Genomic DNA, 16839 nt, shown 5'->3' with positions numbered 1-16839 from the left:
TAAAAGAAACTTTTCCTGCCCCTCCTGCTCGGCGCAGCGGCGGCCGCGGGTGGTTGTTTGTTTGTTCTCGCAGCTTTTTTTTTTTTTTTTAAGGAATTGGGGAAAAAAAAAAAAAGAAAAAAAAAGGAAAAAAAAAGAAAAAAAAAAACAACCCAACCCCAGCTCCGCGCCCCCGACCGCCTCGTTATAAGCCGCCGGAGCGGCGGGGCCGGGGGATGCGCGGCGGGGGCGGGCGCGGGGGGCCCAGGTGAGCGCGGCGCCCGGGGCGGGGGGGCCGGCCCGCACTGAGCCCCTCTCTCCCCGCCGCAGCCGCCGCGCCCCCCCGCACCCTTCTCCGATGTCCCAGGTCAGCAACAACCGGCCGAGCCGCCGGGAGCCGCGCCGAGCCGAGCCGGTCCCGCCGCCAGGTACGAGGGGCTGCTGCTGCCCTGCCCGGGGGGGCTCCGGGGCTGGGGGGGGGCGTGCGTGTGTGTGCGGGGCTGGGGGGGAATGTGCGGGGCTGGGGAGGGGGGACATGTGTGTGGGGGGCTGGGGGGGGGAGTGTGTGTGGGGGGGGGGGGGCTGGGGGGGGGAGTGTGTGTGTGTGTGTGCGGGGCTGGGGGGGGAACGTGTGTGTGTGCGGGGCTGGGGGGGGAAACGTGTGTGTGTGCGGGGCTGGGGGGGGGAACGTGTGTGTGCAAGGCTCTGGGGGTGCGTGGCTGGGTGTGGGTGTGTGTGTATATATATATATGTGTGTATGTGCATGGCTGGGGGGGGTGGGGGCACGGCTCAGGGGGTGCCCCGCGGAGGGTGCTTTGCTGGAGACAGTGTGTGTGCATGGAGGGGGGGGGGGGGGGTGTGAGTGGTTGGGGGGCTGTGGGTGGACAGTGGGGGGTTGTGTGGCTCTGGGGGGTGTGTATATATATGGGGGGGGTGGGTGCGTGGCTGGGCTGGGGGTGAATAGGTGGGGGGATGTGGGTGCACGGCTCGGGGGGTGCCTGGAGTGTGTTGGGGGGGAGTGTGTGTGCGTGGCTGGGGGGCTGTGGGTGGACAGCGGGGGGCTGTGGGTGCTGGGGGGGTGGTGTGTGCGTGGCTGTGTGTGTGCAGGGCTGGGGGGGTGTACGTGGGTGTGTGCGTGTACCCCGGACAGCGTGTGCGTGTGCCTGGCGTGGGGAGCGCGGCTGGTTCGAGGAGCCCCGCGGGGAGTTCGCAGCACAAAGTTTGCAGCAGTTTCTGTAACTCGGCCAAGCGCCCCGGGCAGCCGGGGCTGGGGGCCAGCGCAAGCTGGAGGGGTTAAAAACACCCCCCGAGGGATGGGTGTGAGGGGCTGGGGGCTGTTGTGCAGCCTGGGGCCCCTTCCCCACCCCTCAGCGGCTCCCTGGGGGTCTCACGGGATGCAGGGGGGCAGGATCCCGCCATGGAGAAGTGCCTGGAAAAGTTTTGGGGATGCTCAGTTTTTCCATGGGGCAGAGCTGAGCCCCTCGGGTCTCTGGGTGCTGTGGTGGCTCTGCCTGGGTCGTGAGGACCTGCGCCGGTGTCCCATGGTGGTGGGTCCCCGCCAAGTTTCACGTGCGGAAACTGCATTAAAAGTCCTGATGTGAGAGAAAAAAATGCCGGAGCAGGAAACTGATGGCGAGAGGTGAACCACGGCGTTGTGTGTGCTGTCAGACCAGACACAAAAGGGGCCAAATCCACCCCTGTGCGCTCCAAAAGTGGCTGCCGGGCAGCGGGTGAGCGGGCAGGAGCTGTGCCACGGGAGCACCGGGCACGGGGATGCACAGAAACCGAGCTGAGCACAGCTGGATCTCTCCCCTTGTTGGCTTTGGCCCGGAGCGTGGCTGGGCCCAGGTTTCGGAGAATACATCCTCTTGTTCTCTTCCCCCTGCTTTTCCAGCTGGATGCTGCGGGCTCCGCTTCCCGGCTCCACTCTTACGCTGCTCTGTGCTGCAGCTGCAGGGGCTGCACGGAGCTGGTTTCTCTGGATTTCCTTCCATTTGCTTGGGAAAGGGTGAACTGGTAATGCACGGACCTCGTGCAGAAAAGCTTTTGCACGGGAACTTGCCCCCAGCCTGGGTTAGGACGAGCGCTGTGCACTAGCTGCTGTAAAATGGGGTGTGGGTTGTTGAAAAAGTAGTTTAGAAACTCTGTTAAATGTGTCAGAAAAAATGGGCTTGCAGCTTTTCCCCGTTCCTGGCCGCTGGCTGCCCAGGAGCAGTGTGTGGGCAGAGCACGGTTCAGTGTCCTGGGTGTACTGGTGTCCTGAGCAGGAGCAGTGGGACCCAGCCAAGGTGTGCAATGTCTGAGTGCCCGACGTGGTGTGCCCATGGTGGAGGGGTGTCACCTCCATCCCAAAGCAGCCCCTAACCCAGGGGAGCGTGACCCTGGGGTGGGCAAAGCCAAGCAATTTGCCTCCTGTAGACCCCCCTTTCGCAGCGTGCAAGGCTGGGCGGCCCAAGGGGGTCCCCAGGACACCCTCGGTCTCCATCTGCCCAGGCTCACAGAGCAGCTTGCCAGTTGCGTGTCTTGAGCTTTGAATTCTTGCTCCCATCGCTTCTTTCTTTCTTTCTTTTTGTTTTCTTGGTGAGCAATGAATGGACAGGGTCCGGTTTGTCTTCCGTGCTCGTTCGGCCTCGTGACGTTTCGGTGCAGAGCCATTATCGCTTGGGCAGCGGCCAGGGGCTCTCTCACGCACCACGGAGCCTGGGAATTTTTACTCTGCTCCCTTTCTGATGCTTTGCAAATTAGACCAGCTAATTTGCTAACGCCGAAATGGGGAAACTGAGGCACCAGAGTGGTTTGGCCCAAGTTAGTGTGTTGTGGGCAGGGTCGGGTTGGCGTTGCTGTGCTTGGTCCTATTTCCCAGCCCGAGACGAAGACCATCTCCCAGAGATTGTTCCTTGGCATCTCTGGGGATGGGCCTGGTGCCATCGCAGCCTCCTCCTGCCCCAGGGGGGACGGGCGCGTTGCAAACCAAACCCCTGGAATAGCTGCAGGTAGTTCGCAGAGGAGCCTCAGAGAGAAGAGGCAATTGTCTGCCTGTGTGGAGCATGGGGGGTATAATTATTTTTTGGAGGAATTAACAGAAAATGGGAGAGAACAGAAAGCCCTTTGGCTGGTGAGATTATTTTTGTTCTTTCCTTTCATGGGGAGGAAGAGGAGGGGGAACGGGGCAGCGGGAGAGGGGCAAGGGGAAGCAAAGGGTGTAAAGATGCTGGAGGCAAATCCATCTCCAGAAGCAAACGCTTTCCCTCGGCTTTGACTCTGCTCACTCCCTCCTCTGTTCTTTCCCTCCCCAGCAGGACATGTGCTGCGTGGGGCCACCACCGTGTCCCTGCTCCATGTCCCCTCTCTGTGTCTGTGTCCCAGCTCGGCCACAGGCGCTGGCAGCTCTGCAGCTCTTTGCTTGGAGCTGGGCTGGGACGGGACGCTCGCACACACGCATTTTTTTGTTCCCTTTAATTCTTTCTGCCTGTTCCCAAGCAGTTTGCCCCGAGGTGTAACAGGAGGCGGAAAGCTGGTGTGTGTGTGCTGCAGCCCCAACAACGCAGCCTTCAGAGCTGCGAGCGGCTCTGCCCCACTTGCCCCAAATACCAGGGTCTGGCTGCCTGCACGAGGGTGCTGCCACCCAGCTCGGGGTCCTGAGCACCCATGGATGCCCTGGCCAGGAGTTGGTGCCACCATCACTCGGGTACCCATTACTGGGACTCTGTCCTACCCTGTGGTGGGGGCAGAAACAAAGGCAACCCCCTGCAAAGTCAAAATAAAAGGGTCTTTGCTTGTCTTAGCACTGATTTTCATGAAACTGCTTGCGGATTTGCACACAGACATCCTGTATGTGCAAAGGAGCAAAAAAAAAAAAGCCCTAAAAGAAACAAAATTTGTTTTTTTTTTACCCCAGATAAAGACTTTTTGCACCACAAGATTCATTTCTGTTTTTCTTTCAAAGTTTCTCATCTGCTCATGAAAATGCTTCAGTTTTTATTTTTCTTTGAACAACAACAACAACAAAACTCAAAAAAACAGAGTAAAAAAAAAGGCAGATTTCTGGCTTTTTGCAAATGTTTCTGCTTTTGAGCAAAAACAAAGCCGGCCCTCCGGGGCTGTGCCGCTTGCCGCCCCGGTGTCCCGCTCCCGCTCCAGCTCCTTATTGAATTTCCTTGGAAAGCGCCTGCTCGAGTCTATTACTTGCAGAAACCCGAGCCGTCCTCTGGGCGTTTTCTGTAGTTTTTCTGATTTTTCCCAGGGCTCTGCCTTGCTCGGGCCGTACCCTGCGTGGTCTCCTCCGCGGGACGGGCACCGGCAGCCTCCCGGGGCTGCGGGGTTTGGCGCGGGATGGAGCCACGTTGGTCCCTCCCGGTGCTGGCAGCCCCTTCCCGCGCCACGCTCAGGTTGTGCTGCTGGAAATGAGCTGTTGCATCGCAGCAGGGATGGGGTAATGGGGACTTTTTTGCCCCAAATCCCGATCTTCAGGCTTTGCCCGCTGCAACCACCTGCGGGCATGCTTTGCCCATCTCTGTTTGATCTTTAGCTGGGCTTTGGCAGCCTCGTTGGGCTTGGTGTTGGACTCGGGGGAAGGTCCCCACCTTGCTCCAGTGCCATCCCGCTGTCTTTCCACCGGCGCATCCCCAGCTCTGCAACGGGACGGATCAGGGAGTGGGCTGTAGCTTCGGGAAGCGCTTTCCCCCCACTCCCATCCTCTCTTGGGGTTCTCCCCGCGGGTGCGCAGGAGGCTCCCAGCACCATCTCCTTCCCCTGGTGTGGGCGGCCATGCCCAGGGCACAATGGTGCTCACCCGGTTCGGCTGCTTTCGGTGCCAGGGCTGGGCTGCCGACGCGTTCCCCGGGCGCCTTCTCATCGCGAGGGAGCGGGTTGACTCGCTGGCTCCAGGAGCAATTACTCGCTCCACCCGAATGGTTTCATCCTTGGCCGGCCTCGCCACCTTCCTCCAGCGAGCAGGCACGCTGCTGCCCCGCAAGCCGTGCCCTGACCTTACAGAGGAGCTTGTTCTCACCTCCTCCGAAGCTGCTTTGGGGTCTGCTCTTAGAGGAAACCCCAACCTAACAAGCGCGCGCGCCAGTGGGAAGCTGAGCACCAGGACTGCAAGGTTTTGGGCTCCATCGCCATAGGATGTTGCTCTGGGCAAATCCCTTTTACGTGCCTCAGTTTCCCCATGGGGCCGAACAGTGATAAGGTTCTGTTTCACAGCGGCTTAGAGCTGTGAAATACATGGAGACGGGGTGATGTGTGATGGGCACAGGCTTAAAACTGTGCACTGGGTAGATCTCAGGATGAAAGGTGCTGCATAAGTGCAAATTATTATTCTCGTTAATAATGATGTCCACCAGCTCACATTCATCTGCTCTTCAATTAACTTTTTTTTAAGGACTCTTCTCAGGTTAGAACGACACAAATTTTCCCTGGCAGAACCTGTGCTGGTTTGACCCCATAAGGTTACGCAATTACTGTACTGGCATGGTCCTTAATTAGACTCTCCATAATTTTCCCCAGCACGGTGCTGTGGCTCCTTGCTCTGTAATTCCCAGAATCTCCTTGGATCTGATAGCCATCGCGTTAGCCGCTTTCCAGGCTTCGAGGATGATTGCTTGTCCTTAAGGACACCCTGGATGTCGCAGGATCTCCTCCTGCATCCTTCTTAACGTCCTTCTGGCCAGCACAGGGGGGGTTAACCCGCATCGGAGAGCACCAAGCTGGCACGGTGCTCCTCAAAGTCAATGGAAGTTGACCCAACCCCAGGCTGCGTCTTTGACCCTTTGTTTTTCCCCATCGTTTTTCTCCGCTCCTTGGCCCCGCGATGTGTTTGGGATGTTCTGTGTTGCTCTGGTTTAGGCAGAGCTCAGGCCTGATGCTGGGAGATGGGCTGGCCTGGCAGCTGGGGGCAGAAACCTGGTCCTGCCGGCTCTGGTTTGTGTCCTGGGGGAAGTCGTGTTGTCCCGTGTCTCCAGTTTAGGCTTTTGGGCTTAGAGCTTACTTCCAGTCCCAAATGCTGCCTTAACATTTATACGTTAAATATATTCTTACTGCATAAGGAATAGCTCCTCGCCATGGCATGCACTGACAGAGGTGCATGCTTCTTGCAGGGATTTTATTTCTCAGCTTCCCTGAAACTCCTTCTCGAGGCTTATCCCCACCACCCCCGTGTCCTTGCTCTCAGGTAGGAGCAATTCTTCCACGAGGGTTTTGGGGCACCTTGTGCCTCTTTTGCAGGAGCCGCTTGGGTCAATGAGGACCTTTGGGTGATGGGGTTTATTGGGACACCTTGATACGGGGTCTGTGCCCCAAACCTGGAGTTGGGGTTTGTCACCGGGGAAGCTTTCAGCTGAGGTCGAACACCGGACACGGAGGGACTGGATAGATGCTGGTCCTGGCCTGTCTGGCCCGAAATTCTTCTCTTCCTACCCACCCAACAGCTATAAATAACAAATAATAACAACTCCCAGGCTGGCAAGCTATTTGGGGTTTTGTGGGTTTTTTTGCTTTGTTTTGCTTTTTTGCATTTAGGAAGTAACTTTTCATAGAAACCAATATTTTTTTTTTTTGACCGGATTCCTCATTGTCCCAGAACTGAACTGTTTATCCAAAGCATCGCCCAGGTGAGCAGAGAGACACGGGGGCAAATGCTTTCTGGGAAGGAAGCAAAGCTGTGTTGGATCTGTCCCGGGCGTGCTCAGGAGCACTGGGCATTTCTCCTCCTTCCCCTCCCACCCTCCTTTTCCTCTCCCTGAATATCATAGAATCTGAAAATGCTTCAGTGCATTAATTTCAGACTGAATGTAAATAAGCCATTTGGATTTTTCCCAGTTGAGCAAACTTTCAAACCAGAATTTTGCTTTCCTCTCCTCCAGCCTGGCTCATGGGATTGGAAGGATTTGCTTCAGTTCCATCTCTTCTGCACTTGAAACCACTTAATCAAGCTCTAGAATATCCCTCGACTAGGTCAGACAGGCACCTGATTGGGCCAGGCAGCGCGTACGGGAAAACCAAGAGAGATTACACGCTCATTTTATCTGCATAAAACAGATTAGAAAGCTCCCAAGCTAAATATTGCCGCAAGGTAGCGTGTTGTTAATGGCAAATGCCTCGCTAGACTGTCTCTGTTTGTGTCTCCATCCAACATTATCTTCTCCCTGACCAGCCATTCCTGAGGGATTAAAGGGAGAGAGAAGGAGGGACGGGAGACTCTCCTGAGCATCTCCACGTTGTCAGGAGAGGCGACCCGTGGTATTAGATTTGGATGCTCTTCAGGTCCAGAAGTGCTCAGATATGGATCCAGATGCGTCGAGACCCTTCTCCCTCCCTTTTGCAACGGGTTGACACCACCTGATCCACATGCTGCCTGCTAAAGAGATGGGATGTGCTTTTGAGGTCACCAGCCCAAGCCTGGCTTTAGCTGCTGTGTGTGTTGGAGGCATTTTCTCTCCCATGCTGCCCGTCGCTGGCATGCAGCCACGTGTGGGGCAGCAGTGACGGGTACCTGCCACGCTGGTGAGGTGTCCATCCATCTCCTGCCACCAGATTTCTTCCTCTTGAGCCAAAGGCACTTGGGTAGAAGCGGGGCAGATAAACCAGAGATCCCAAGCAGCCAGGCAGATCATCTGTTGCGTTACGCTACAGCTCAGGAAAGCCAAGCAGGAGCCATGGCACAACTTGGGTGGGTTTGACCCAAAAGTGTGGCTCCAGCTTTGCAGCTTCCCGCATCCTCTGTGCCTTCCCAGCTGGGGGTCTGGGTACCACAACCAGCTGTGGAGAAGGAAGCCCCCAGGTCCCTGTGAGTGGTAGGATGCCGTGGCTGTGCTGCCTGTGCAATGGCTCTTGTTCGTGCTGCCAGAGAAGCTCTGCCCCATCCCAGCTCTCACCAGCTGCTGACACGCTGCTGTTCCCTTTTGTTTGTCCAGCGCCTCGGGGATGGGCGAGCTCAGCCCTGCAAGCTCATCGGGAATTAAGCACGTCTCCCACCCAAAGCACAAATACTTTTTTCCCTAATCAGAGCAACTGGTGGCTGCCCCAGAAGCTCCCGCAGACTCTGGTCATGCAAGGTGGCTCCTTCCCACAGCCGGGGCTCCAGGAGGGACATGTTGTGTGTTTGACTTCGCAGGAGTATTACAAGGTTAAAGCCAATGAAACCTTTCAGCTTCTTTACATCTTTCCTCTCCTCCCACCTTTTTTCTCAGCTCCTGCAGTACTTGGTGGACTTCAGAGCTCACTGGTGCCTTGGGGCTTTTCCAACGGGTGGATTTGGACTTTGTAAATGGGGAGAATAGTCAGAAAACCTGACCCGTGTGCATCTCCCAGGCTTGGCAACCAGGAGGCAAAGAACGTAGTTCCACATCTTATCGCCTTTCCTAATCTTTTGTACCTTACGGCAGCGCTGTGATTTATTGAAGCCCGGCTTGTGATGCTTAAATGCCTCCTTATCTCTGTTCTCATGAGCAGATCATGTGAGTCGCTCTCCCTGTGCTATGGTACCTTCATTTCTCCCTTGGGTTTTACAAAAGGTGGTGCAGAATGGGGGAGCGGAGACCCAGACTCTCATCCCAGGCTGTTTCTCCTCCACGTGCTGAGTGTTTGCCCCGTCCGGGAAGCGGCTGGGGGTGCGGCTGCTATGGGGGTGCAGGTGGGGAAGGGCATGGATGTCCTGTGCCGAGGGCTGGCTCTCCTTAGGGCTTCCTCTGCGTTTTGCCTGGGCTTGTGGTTGGTTTTTAAACCCAAAAGATTTAGGTCAAGCCTGGTCGTGTTCTGGCAGCAGCGGGGTGATAGCAGGGGAGGGAAGAATCCAGTCCCTGCCCCGGTGGCAGCGGGGAGAGGGGACCCCGGGGGGGCCTCACCTTGCCAGGGGACAACAGCAGCAGGGAAGGACCAGCTTACCCAAATTTCTTTCCTATTTTTGTCTCTCTTCTAGCCAGCTTGTTCCAGTGGGAGTTAATTTAATTGCCATCTTCCTCCCTGCATCGCTGTGGTTGTGTGTGAGACCTCTTGTTGTGCAGGGTAATTATAGGTGTGAAGTGGACATGGCAAAAACGAGCCTTGGCTCGGTAGCCAGCGGACCAGCACGCTCGCCATCCGTACAGGCCAGGGCCACTGCTTCCTCGCGGAGCTCAGGGTCTAAACAGACCCTCCTTGTCCTCAGCCTCTTGGGAACGGGCACGGGGCGGGCAAGGGATGTGATGGAGGCAGGGCAGGGCGGCCGTGGCAGAGGCAGGGGTGAGCTGGAGCCCTCCCCGTGCGCAGAGCAGCCCCAGCCCTTCTCCTGCTGCAGCACCTGATTTTTCATCTCTTTTTCCCGGTGTAAATCACTCGCTGACCTCGGGGGCGAGAGCGTGGCAGGGGATCTGGCGATGATGGGGCTGCTCTGGGCAACCCCAAAGTCTTGGCTGTTGATTTTTAAGCCCTGAGCACACTTGGGAATCTCGTAGCAGAAACTGGAGCATCTCCCTGGCTATGCTGATGCCCAGAGGCTCAGATCCCTGCCCGGGGACCACGTGGGAGCTGCACCCTCCGTGCTCTGCGCCGGGCACCTCTGACTCAGGGCTTCATCCAGAGCTCCCCAGCCATCGGGGTTTTCACGTCTGGCTTTAACAGGCTTTAGATCAGGCGCTGACTAAACGCCCCAGGTCTGACTCAGGCTGGTCCAGGCTGGGACATGACAGAGGACGTGGATGCACCGACGTGGTTATTATTCACCGATACACCACGCCTGTGTGCAAACACCTACAGGTAGATGACAGCCTGCTCTCCTCTCTGTTCTGCCCTGGGCTTTCCAGGGGCATGGGAATGAGTTTTCTCCTTTCTGGGGCTCATGTACCCCCATCCGCTTGGGATTTGGAGCCAATGTTGCTGTGCAAAATTCAGCTGAAGCTGCTGAATTTCCCTTGGTTGAGCCCCAAAATTGCCTTGTCTGCAGGAGCATCCCGCAGGAGAGCGGAGAGCCTAAGCAGGGCTCTGCATCGGGGTGAGCTTTCCGTCCCAGCAAACCCCCTGTCGCAGGAGCTCCGGTGCCCCAGGCTGGATCAGCATCCTGGGGAGATGGGAGAGGATGGTCGTGTGGGGAAACTGAGGCAGGTGGATGAGCATGTGGGGTGTAGCAGAGCTGGGAGCTGAGCGAGCATCGCTCCAGGCTGGTTGCAGCCCCTCTGCAGTGTGTCCAGGCTCCTGCCGACCCCGGGGTGCGGATGGGACCCTCCGCCTCCCTTGTAGGGCCTCTTGTTACAGTCCCTCTAATTACACGTGTGAGGTCTGCCTGCCCTCCTCCCCAGCTCCCGCTTGTAGGACCTCTTGTTATATTGAGGATAATGAAGCATCCGAGGTCTCTCTTTCCCCCCCACCCGCCCTTGCCTGCCTGCGTGTAGGGCCTCTTGTTATAGCCAGCGAAATTATGGGTGGTTTTGGTCTCCCTCCCTTCGCCCAAGCTATAATTTAGTTTTATATAAAGTGTGGTCCAGCCCCTGTTGTGCAAGCGGTTGCTATTCTGGGTTCTGGAGAGAGGGATGGGGAGGGGGATGGAGCGGCAAGGAGGGGGCTCATGGTGGGTGGGGGAGTGTAGCATCACCCTGAGCACCCCGTAGCCTCCATGGACACCCTGCTGTGGGGGCAGCCGGCCCCCAGCCCACAGTGCTGGCTCTGCGGGACGTGGTTGTGCCTTCTCCTTGCTGGGTTTCTGCGGCATTGGGGTTTTTCCCCATGGGGAATAAGACATCTCTGGTTTTGGGTTTTGCTTGCCCCATCGAGGGGGTCCCGCAGGGGCTGCTCCTGTCCTGGAGCAAGCAGGAATGCGAGGGGCAGGCGGCTGCCACAGGGAACACAGTAGCCCTTTCATGGGAAGGGGGGGATGAAAAAATCCAGCTTGAACCGCTGAGTGTAACCGGATCGCCGGGCTTTTTAGCGAAGGAATGTGGGACCTCAGGAGGGGTTTTGGGAGGGTGCTGCCGAGCCGCTGGCGTCGCAGCGGGCTGAGCGGCTGCAGAGTGATGCAACCCTGATGCCCATCCCCAGTGCCCCAGATCCCTCGCAGTGCTCCAGCTCTGCCCCTCGCTGTGCACTCTGGGCTGCGAAAGCAACGGGGGCGGCTGGATGTGGCTCATGCCCAAAATCAGAGTCCCAAAGCACCCACCGGTGCCGTTCGCAGCGGCTGGGGACGCGCCCGCGGGTTGCTGTGGGTTTGGGTGAGCGGGGGGCTCTGCCCACAGCTCGGTGCACCCCGGGGTGCTCAGCTCCAACCCTTTTTCTCTTGCAGAGGTGGATGAAACCTCGCACCCCTCGCCGAGGCAGACACCAGTGGCACCAGCGGCAGAGCCCCGGCCGCCCGCCCGCCCCGCTGCCGGCCCCGCCGTGCCCAAGAAGGAGAAACCCCTGGAAGATGACGAGTCCCAAAAAGTCCTGACAAAGGGCCCCCGTCCCGAGCCCGCAGGCGCTCCTGAAGCTGTGACATGTGAGTGTTGCCCTCCACAGCAGCACGTGCAGCGCCGGACACCCCCGGGTGCCTGTGCTTCGGGCTGCTGCTGTCTGATCAGCTCCCTGGTGGGAAGCCGTCCCCTCCTCGCTCTGCTCTTCCCCACCTCAAAGCAAAAGGCTTTAACTGAGCGTGAGTCACTGGGAGCCGGGGTGCATCCAGCAGCCTCTCGCTGCCCGTCCTTGGGACCGGCTGGAGGCAGAGGAGGAGGAGGGCGGGTGGCTGGAGGAGCTCTCGGTCGTCTTGGGGTCCTGCTGGGATGCCGTGGTGGGAAGAGGGACTGGCTCGTGGGGCAAGGAGCTGGCTGCTGGCGTGGAGCATCCCCCAAAGCCACAGTGGGAGAGGGGAGAGGGAGAGAATGGGCTGTGCCAGGGCTCTGTGGCTGCGGCCGCGGGAGGGGGGTGCAACAGCCGTTCGCTGGAGCAAAGGGAGATGCCTCCCGTTGGGGCATGTCCAGGGCAAGGGTGAGGCTGGTGCAAAGCCTGAGCGAGCAGGGGCCAGGCTGGGCTGTCTGCACCAAGGTTTGCTGGAGGCAGCGGTGAAGCCAGGCAGCGCTTCCTCTGCAGACCTGCCGGTGCCCCCGCTGTGAGGAACCCCGGGGTGGGGTGGGAGCAGGGGTGGGGGCCGGGATGCCCTCACTCCGTTGTGGGGGTGGGAGAGCAGAGCTGGCAGCCACAGGAGATGGGGGGCCAGGCTCTGCTGGAGCCCCGCCGGCCGTCCTTTCCCTGGCCCCCAGCCTGGATGCGAGGGTTTTGCTCCCAGGCTGCCCCTTACGCACGCAGCCCTTCCCCTTCTGCTGGATGCGAGCGCGCAGCTTTCCCTGCCAAGGGGCGTAAAGTCGGTGGATGCTTCCCAACGGGGAGAGGGAGGGTGGGAACGGGGTTGCAAACTTCGAAGAGCGGGGTGGGAAGGGGGGGGGAGCGGCGAAATCCAGGCGCTCCTGAGAGCGTACGTGGAGCGAGGAGAGTGCACGTTTCCTCAAGCAGAGCTCGAGCCCTTGCGAACCATCTGGGAGCTGGGCCGGCTGCCCACAGACATTCTGCACCTCTGAGTCACGCCGCAGCCTGCTGCACCCTGCGTGGCGCGGCCCCGCGCAGCCCCCTCCCCAGCCCACCCCCCCCACGGGACCCACGGCTGGGAGGACTGTGGCCACCCGCGTCCGTGCTTGCCTGGGTGCTGGGGATCCCCCCTCCTTCCCTTCGCCACCTTGGGAAACAAGGCTCAGCTCCCTGCGGAGCATCGCCTCCGGCATCCCTTGCTTTGCAGCCCGCTGCTGCTGTTATGGGGGGGGGGTCACCATCACTTGTGGGGGGCAAATCCCCCCTTTGGCAGTACCTGGGGAGCACAGGCTCCCCCGTGGGAAGGTGAAGGGGGTGATGGTGGCGTTTTCATACCAGTGCAGCACATGCAAGGTCAGGAGGGACCACCCCAGGGGCTGTGGGGTGTCGGGTCGTGCCCTTCGCCAGCGGTGCCAGGCTCAGCTCTGCCGAGGCTCAGCGCTGCTGCTTGAATCCTGCCACGGGTCTTAAATAACTCAGTCTTCTGGCAGTGCAGGAGCAACCAGAGTGGGGATTGTGGGTTTGGGGCTCCGGGAGTTGAGTTGGTGTCTGTCGCCCGAGCCCCGGTGATGCTGCCACAGGGCTGTGCCAGCACCGCGGCCATGCCAGGGAGCATCATCTCGGCTGTGAAACACAAAGTGAACGTCCAGGAGGTTTTTGGTGGTTGGAGAGCCAAAGGCAGGTGCTTTCCCCCAAAGCTCTGGTTTCCCACCCTGGTGCAGGTGGGTGGATGCGGTGGGGGCCGTCGAGTGGGCTGGTCCCCTCCCCACTCCTGCCCTGACACCCGTGTTATTAGGGGCTGTTTTACCCTGCTCCACCTAAGCCTCGCGTTGAAGATGTCTCTTTTAGAAGAGCTTTGAGCTCCCGTGAGTTGAAGGCTCTCCTAAAAAATGGAAGCTATTTTTCCTAACTGAGCGGGGGGGATTATCGACTGCCTTTCGCTGCCACTGGCTGGAGCGTGATTTTGATTTACAAACAGTTTAATCTGAGGAATGCAGCGAAATGGAGAACGCCGAAGCGAGCGCGTTGCCTGCTGCTGCTAACGCCCAGAGAAACGCAGTGCCCGAAGCTGCCGAGCGTTTGCTGCGGGGGTCCCTGTGGGCTCAGTCCCCCACCATCACCCTCCAGCTCGGTGCACGCACTCAGGCATGGGCAGCCAAGGGTGCTGGAGAGGCGTGTGTGGGAAGCCAACTCCCCCCAGGAGGTTTCTTTGGGGGGCACACGTCCCGTTTTGTCCAAGACCTGTTTTCCGTGTCTCCTTTCTGCCCTTATCCCACCCGTCCCGTTCCAGCCCGCTCTCCCCGCTCAGCTCCGGTTATTTTCAGTTCCCTCCCCAGCGCGAGGCAAAGACTCAGCCTTTCACCCGAGCGCCCGGTTAAACTTCCTCCGCGGTCTGAGCCCAGCTCGGTCTGGCAGAGCCGGGCCCTGCGTCCATGCACTTGTGTTTTTTTAACCTCCATCTATTTTATTTGTTGCCGGCGCAGGCGGGTGCCGGACAGAGCCCGTCTGTGCCCCCTCCACCCTGTCTCCCTGTGCCCCACGGCCGTGCCACGCAGAAAGCAGCTCCTGTTCCCCAGCAGCCAGAGGTGCCTTTGCCCTCGAGCCTCTCGCCTGAATCATCCCGTGTTTACTGCCGCGGGAGAGGAGAAGCAAAGCTTGGCCAAAGCACCGTCAGGCGGGACTTTATTTGTGGCTTCGATTGGTGTCGCAGCAGGGAAGGGGGATGGATGCTCGAACCCCCCTCCCTTTGTGGGGTTCCCAGCCCTCTCCCCCACCGCAGGAGGACGCAGCGTGGGGACGCGGGGCTGGGCAGGAGCGGGAGGCTGAGCCGCTGGCTCCGGCAGCATCCCGGCGGGGCGCGGGGCTGCCGGCCTCTCTCACGGCTGCAGCGTGCGAGGGCTGGAGGGAGGCACGGACAGAGCAGATGAGATTTATTTTCCTCCTCCTGCAGAAAAGTTCAGCCAGAGGCTGGGGAGCCCTTTAATTAAGCGGCCAATTCACGCGGTGCTGGGGAGACGAGCAGCCCGGCTCTCCGGTGGCACTTCATCTTCTCTGGCTTTACGGGGGTGATGGGGATGGTCCAGAGCTCCGGCCGGCAGCGCCGTGCCCTTGGCTCATGAGACGGTAGCTCATGGGACGGTGGCTCTCAGATGGGAGCAGCCACAGGCTCTTCTCTTCCCACTCGGGGTGAGGCGAGCGTGCCTGGCTGTGTGTGCACCCACTCTGGTCACCCTCGATGGCTTCATCCCTCCTGCCTGTACTGGAACCTCCTCCTCCTCCAGGTCCTCAGCTGAGTTTTGGCAGTTGTGGCACGTCCTTCATGACAAGTCTTTATTTCTTGCTCTTTTTCCATCCCTCCCTTTCTCTGGAGCCTGTCTCCTTCCCTCCAGCCGTCTCTTCTTCTGCATCTCCGTTTCCATCTCCACCCCCTTGGACCATCCATCTCTTAGTATCCCTTCATCCCACCCACAAGGCCACCCCATGTCCAGCTGGGGACCAGGTCCCTGTGTGGTGGCAGGGGACCGGGGATGGGTTTCTCCCCTGGCAGGGCGCTGCCGGGGGGCTCGGGGCCGGCGGGTGACGTGCTGTTCTCCCCCTCCAGGCCAGCCCCAGATGCGAGAAGCCCCGCAGCCCCCCAGCCCCTGCACCCACCTGCTGCAGAACGGCGCCGGGCGGGGGCCGGATCCGGGCGGTGCCAACGGGGACGCGGGGAACGGGGTCTTCCGCCCCCTCCCCGGCACCCAGAAGCCCCACCGAAAGCTGCAGTCGCACCACTCCATCAACAGCCAGAGCAGCAAGAAGAGCAAGGGCAGCTCCAAGTCGGCCTCTTCCCACATCCCAATTGAGGCACAGGAAGGTACCGGCTCTCCCCAGGGGGGTCCCTTTCCGCATCCCTTGGCGGTCTCTCATGTCCTTCCAGCCCACGGGACCCCCGGACCTGGGCGCCAGCTGAGCTCCCCTCCTGGCAGCCTTCTGCAGGGCGGGTGCTGAGGGGGGTCATCTCCTGTCCTCCCAAATTGGTCTCTTTTAGGGTCTGGAAATGTCCCTGGGCATTGAGGGAGACCCATGGAGCAGTGCCTGGCTCCCAGCCCCTCTTCCCATCCCTCCCATTAATTCCCGAGGGAGGATTTCCACCCTGCCCACTCTCTGGCCGTTCCTCCGCAGACTGCTGCGTCCACTGCATCCTCTCCTGCCTCTTCTGCGAGTTCCTGACCCTCTGCAACATCGTGCTGGACTGTGCCACCTGCGGCTCCTGCACCTCCGAGGACTCCTGCATCTGCTGCTGCTGCTGCAACTCGGGCGAGTGCGCGGACTGCGACCTGCCCTGCGACATGGACTGCGGCATCATCGACGCCTGCTGCGAGTCGGCCGACTGCCTCGAGATCTGCATGGAGTGCTGCGGGCTCTGCTTCTCCTCCTGAGGGGCTGCACTCGGCGGGGGGGACCGCGAGAGGGTCCCCCCCAGTCCCTCCACCGATCTGGTGATGGGGACACCCAGGTGTGAAACGCCAGCAGACGGAGCCCGGCGAAGGAGGAGAGCGATGTCCCCCCGTTGCAAACCTCATCCTCGGAGCCGGTGAGCCAGGCTCGGGTCCTGCCTGGGGAAGGGTGAATCCGTAGGGCCGCGGGGGCTCCAGGGACAGCCAGCATCCTGTCACGCTCTACCTCGTCCCCGCACCGGGCCGGTTTGCTGGGGATCGCGGGAGCCTCCTGCCACCTGAGCCGAGAGCAGGAGCCCGCGGGTGCCCCCCTGGGGTCCGGCGTTGGGGACAGCCTGTCCCACTGCCACCGCCCGCAGCTGCCCCGGGACAGTGCTCTGGGTGCGTTGCCCTGGTTTACACGGGGGTGGCACGGAGCATCCTCCGCCCAGGGACACCCCCAAGGCTGGGCAGCGCGGAGCCTTGCTCCCCGCCCGGCACCGGGAGATGCCGAAGCCTTTAGCCAGGCTGGGGGGTCCCGTGCTGAGGGACGCATCCTGCCAGCCCCCGCCCCTCCTCGGTGCTGAGGTCGGAGCCAAGTGCAATACACGCAGCCTGCTCCCCTCCCTGTTTCGCTGGCGGGGAAGAAGTTTTCCTTTCTCTGCGGGGTTGCAGCTGGGGGCCGGGGCAGCCGGAGAGATCCCGGAGCCGTGCCAAGCTGTGACCGACCCCGCGTGCGTCCCGCTGGGGCTGGGTGGGTTCGTCGGTGCCAAATGACCCCCAGCAGTTGTTGGCCCCTGGCCCATCGCCCTGGGGAGGGGGCTCGGGGCTGGGTGGGGGTGGAAAATGCCCCGCTGAAGGGCTGGGGACAAGGGGAAGGAAGTGTCACAGTATTTTATTTTTTCGTTTGTTACTGTAA

At 60.0% G+C, this 16839-nt stretch overlaps 1 protein-coding gene across 1 annotated transcript; it reads left to right on the top strand.

Annotated features, from left to right (window-relative positions):
• Positions 1–215: 215 nt before the first annotated feature.
• On the top strand, positions 216–16477 carry MDFI (MyoD family inhibitor). Its single transcript, XM_068419523.1, has 5 exons — positions 216–247; positions 310–407; positions 11228–11422; positions 15104–15358; positions 15667–16477. Exons 1-5 carry the CDS (start codon positions 216–218, stop codon positions 15921–15923), a joined length of 837 nt encoding a protein of 278 aa, XP_068275624.1. The 3' UTR covers positions 15924–16477.
• Positions 16478–16839: the final 362 nt, after the last annotated feature.

This window comes from Nyctibius grandis, chromosome 27 (assembly GCF_013368605.1).
Source record: "Nyctibius grandis isolate bNycGra1 chromosome 27, bNycGra1.pri, whole genome shotgun sequence".
NCBI classification, from domain to species: domain Eukaryota; kingdom Metazoa; phylum Chordata; class Aves; order Nyctibiiformes; family Nyctibiidae; genus Nyctibius; species Nyctibius grandis.
The sequence above is the reverse complement of the archived record's forward strand: the minus strand, read 5'-3'. Positions and strand labels throughout refer to the sequence as shown.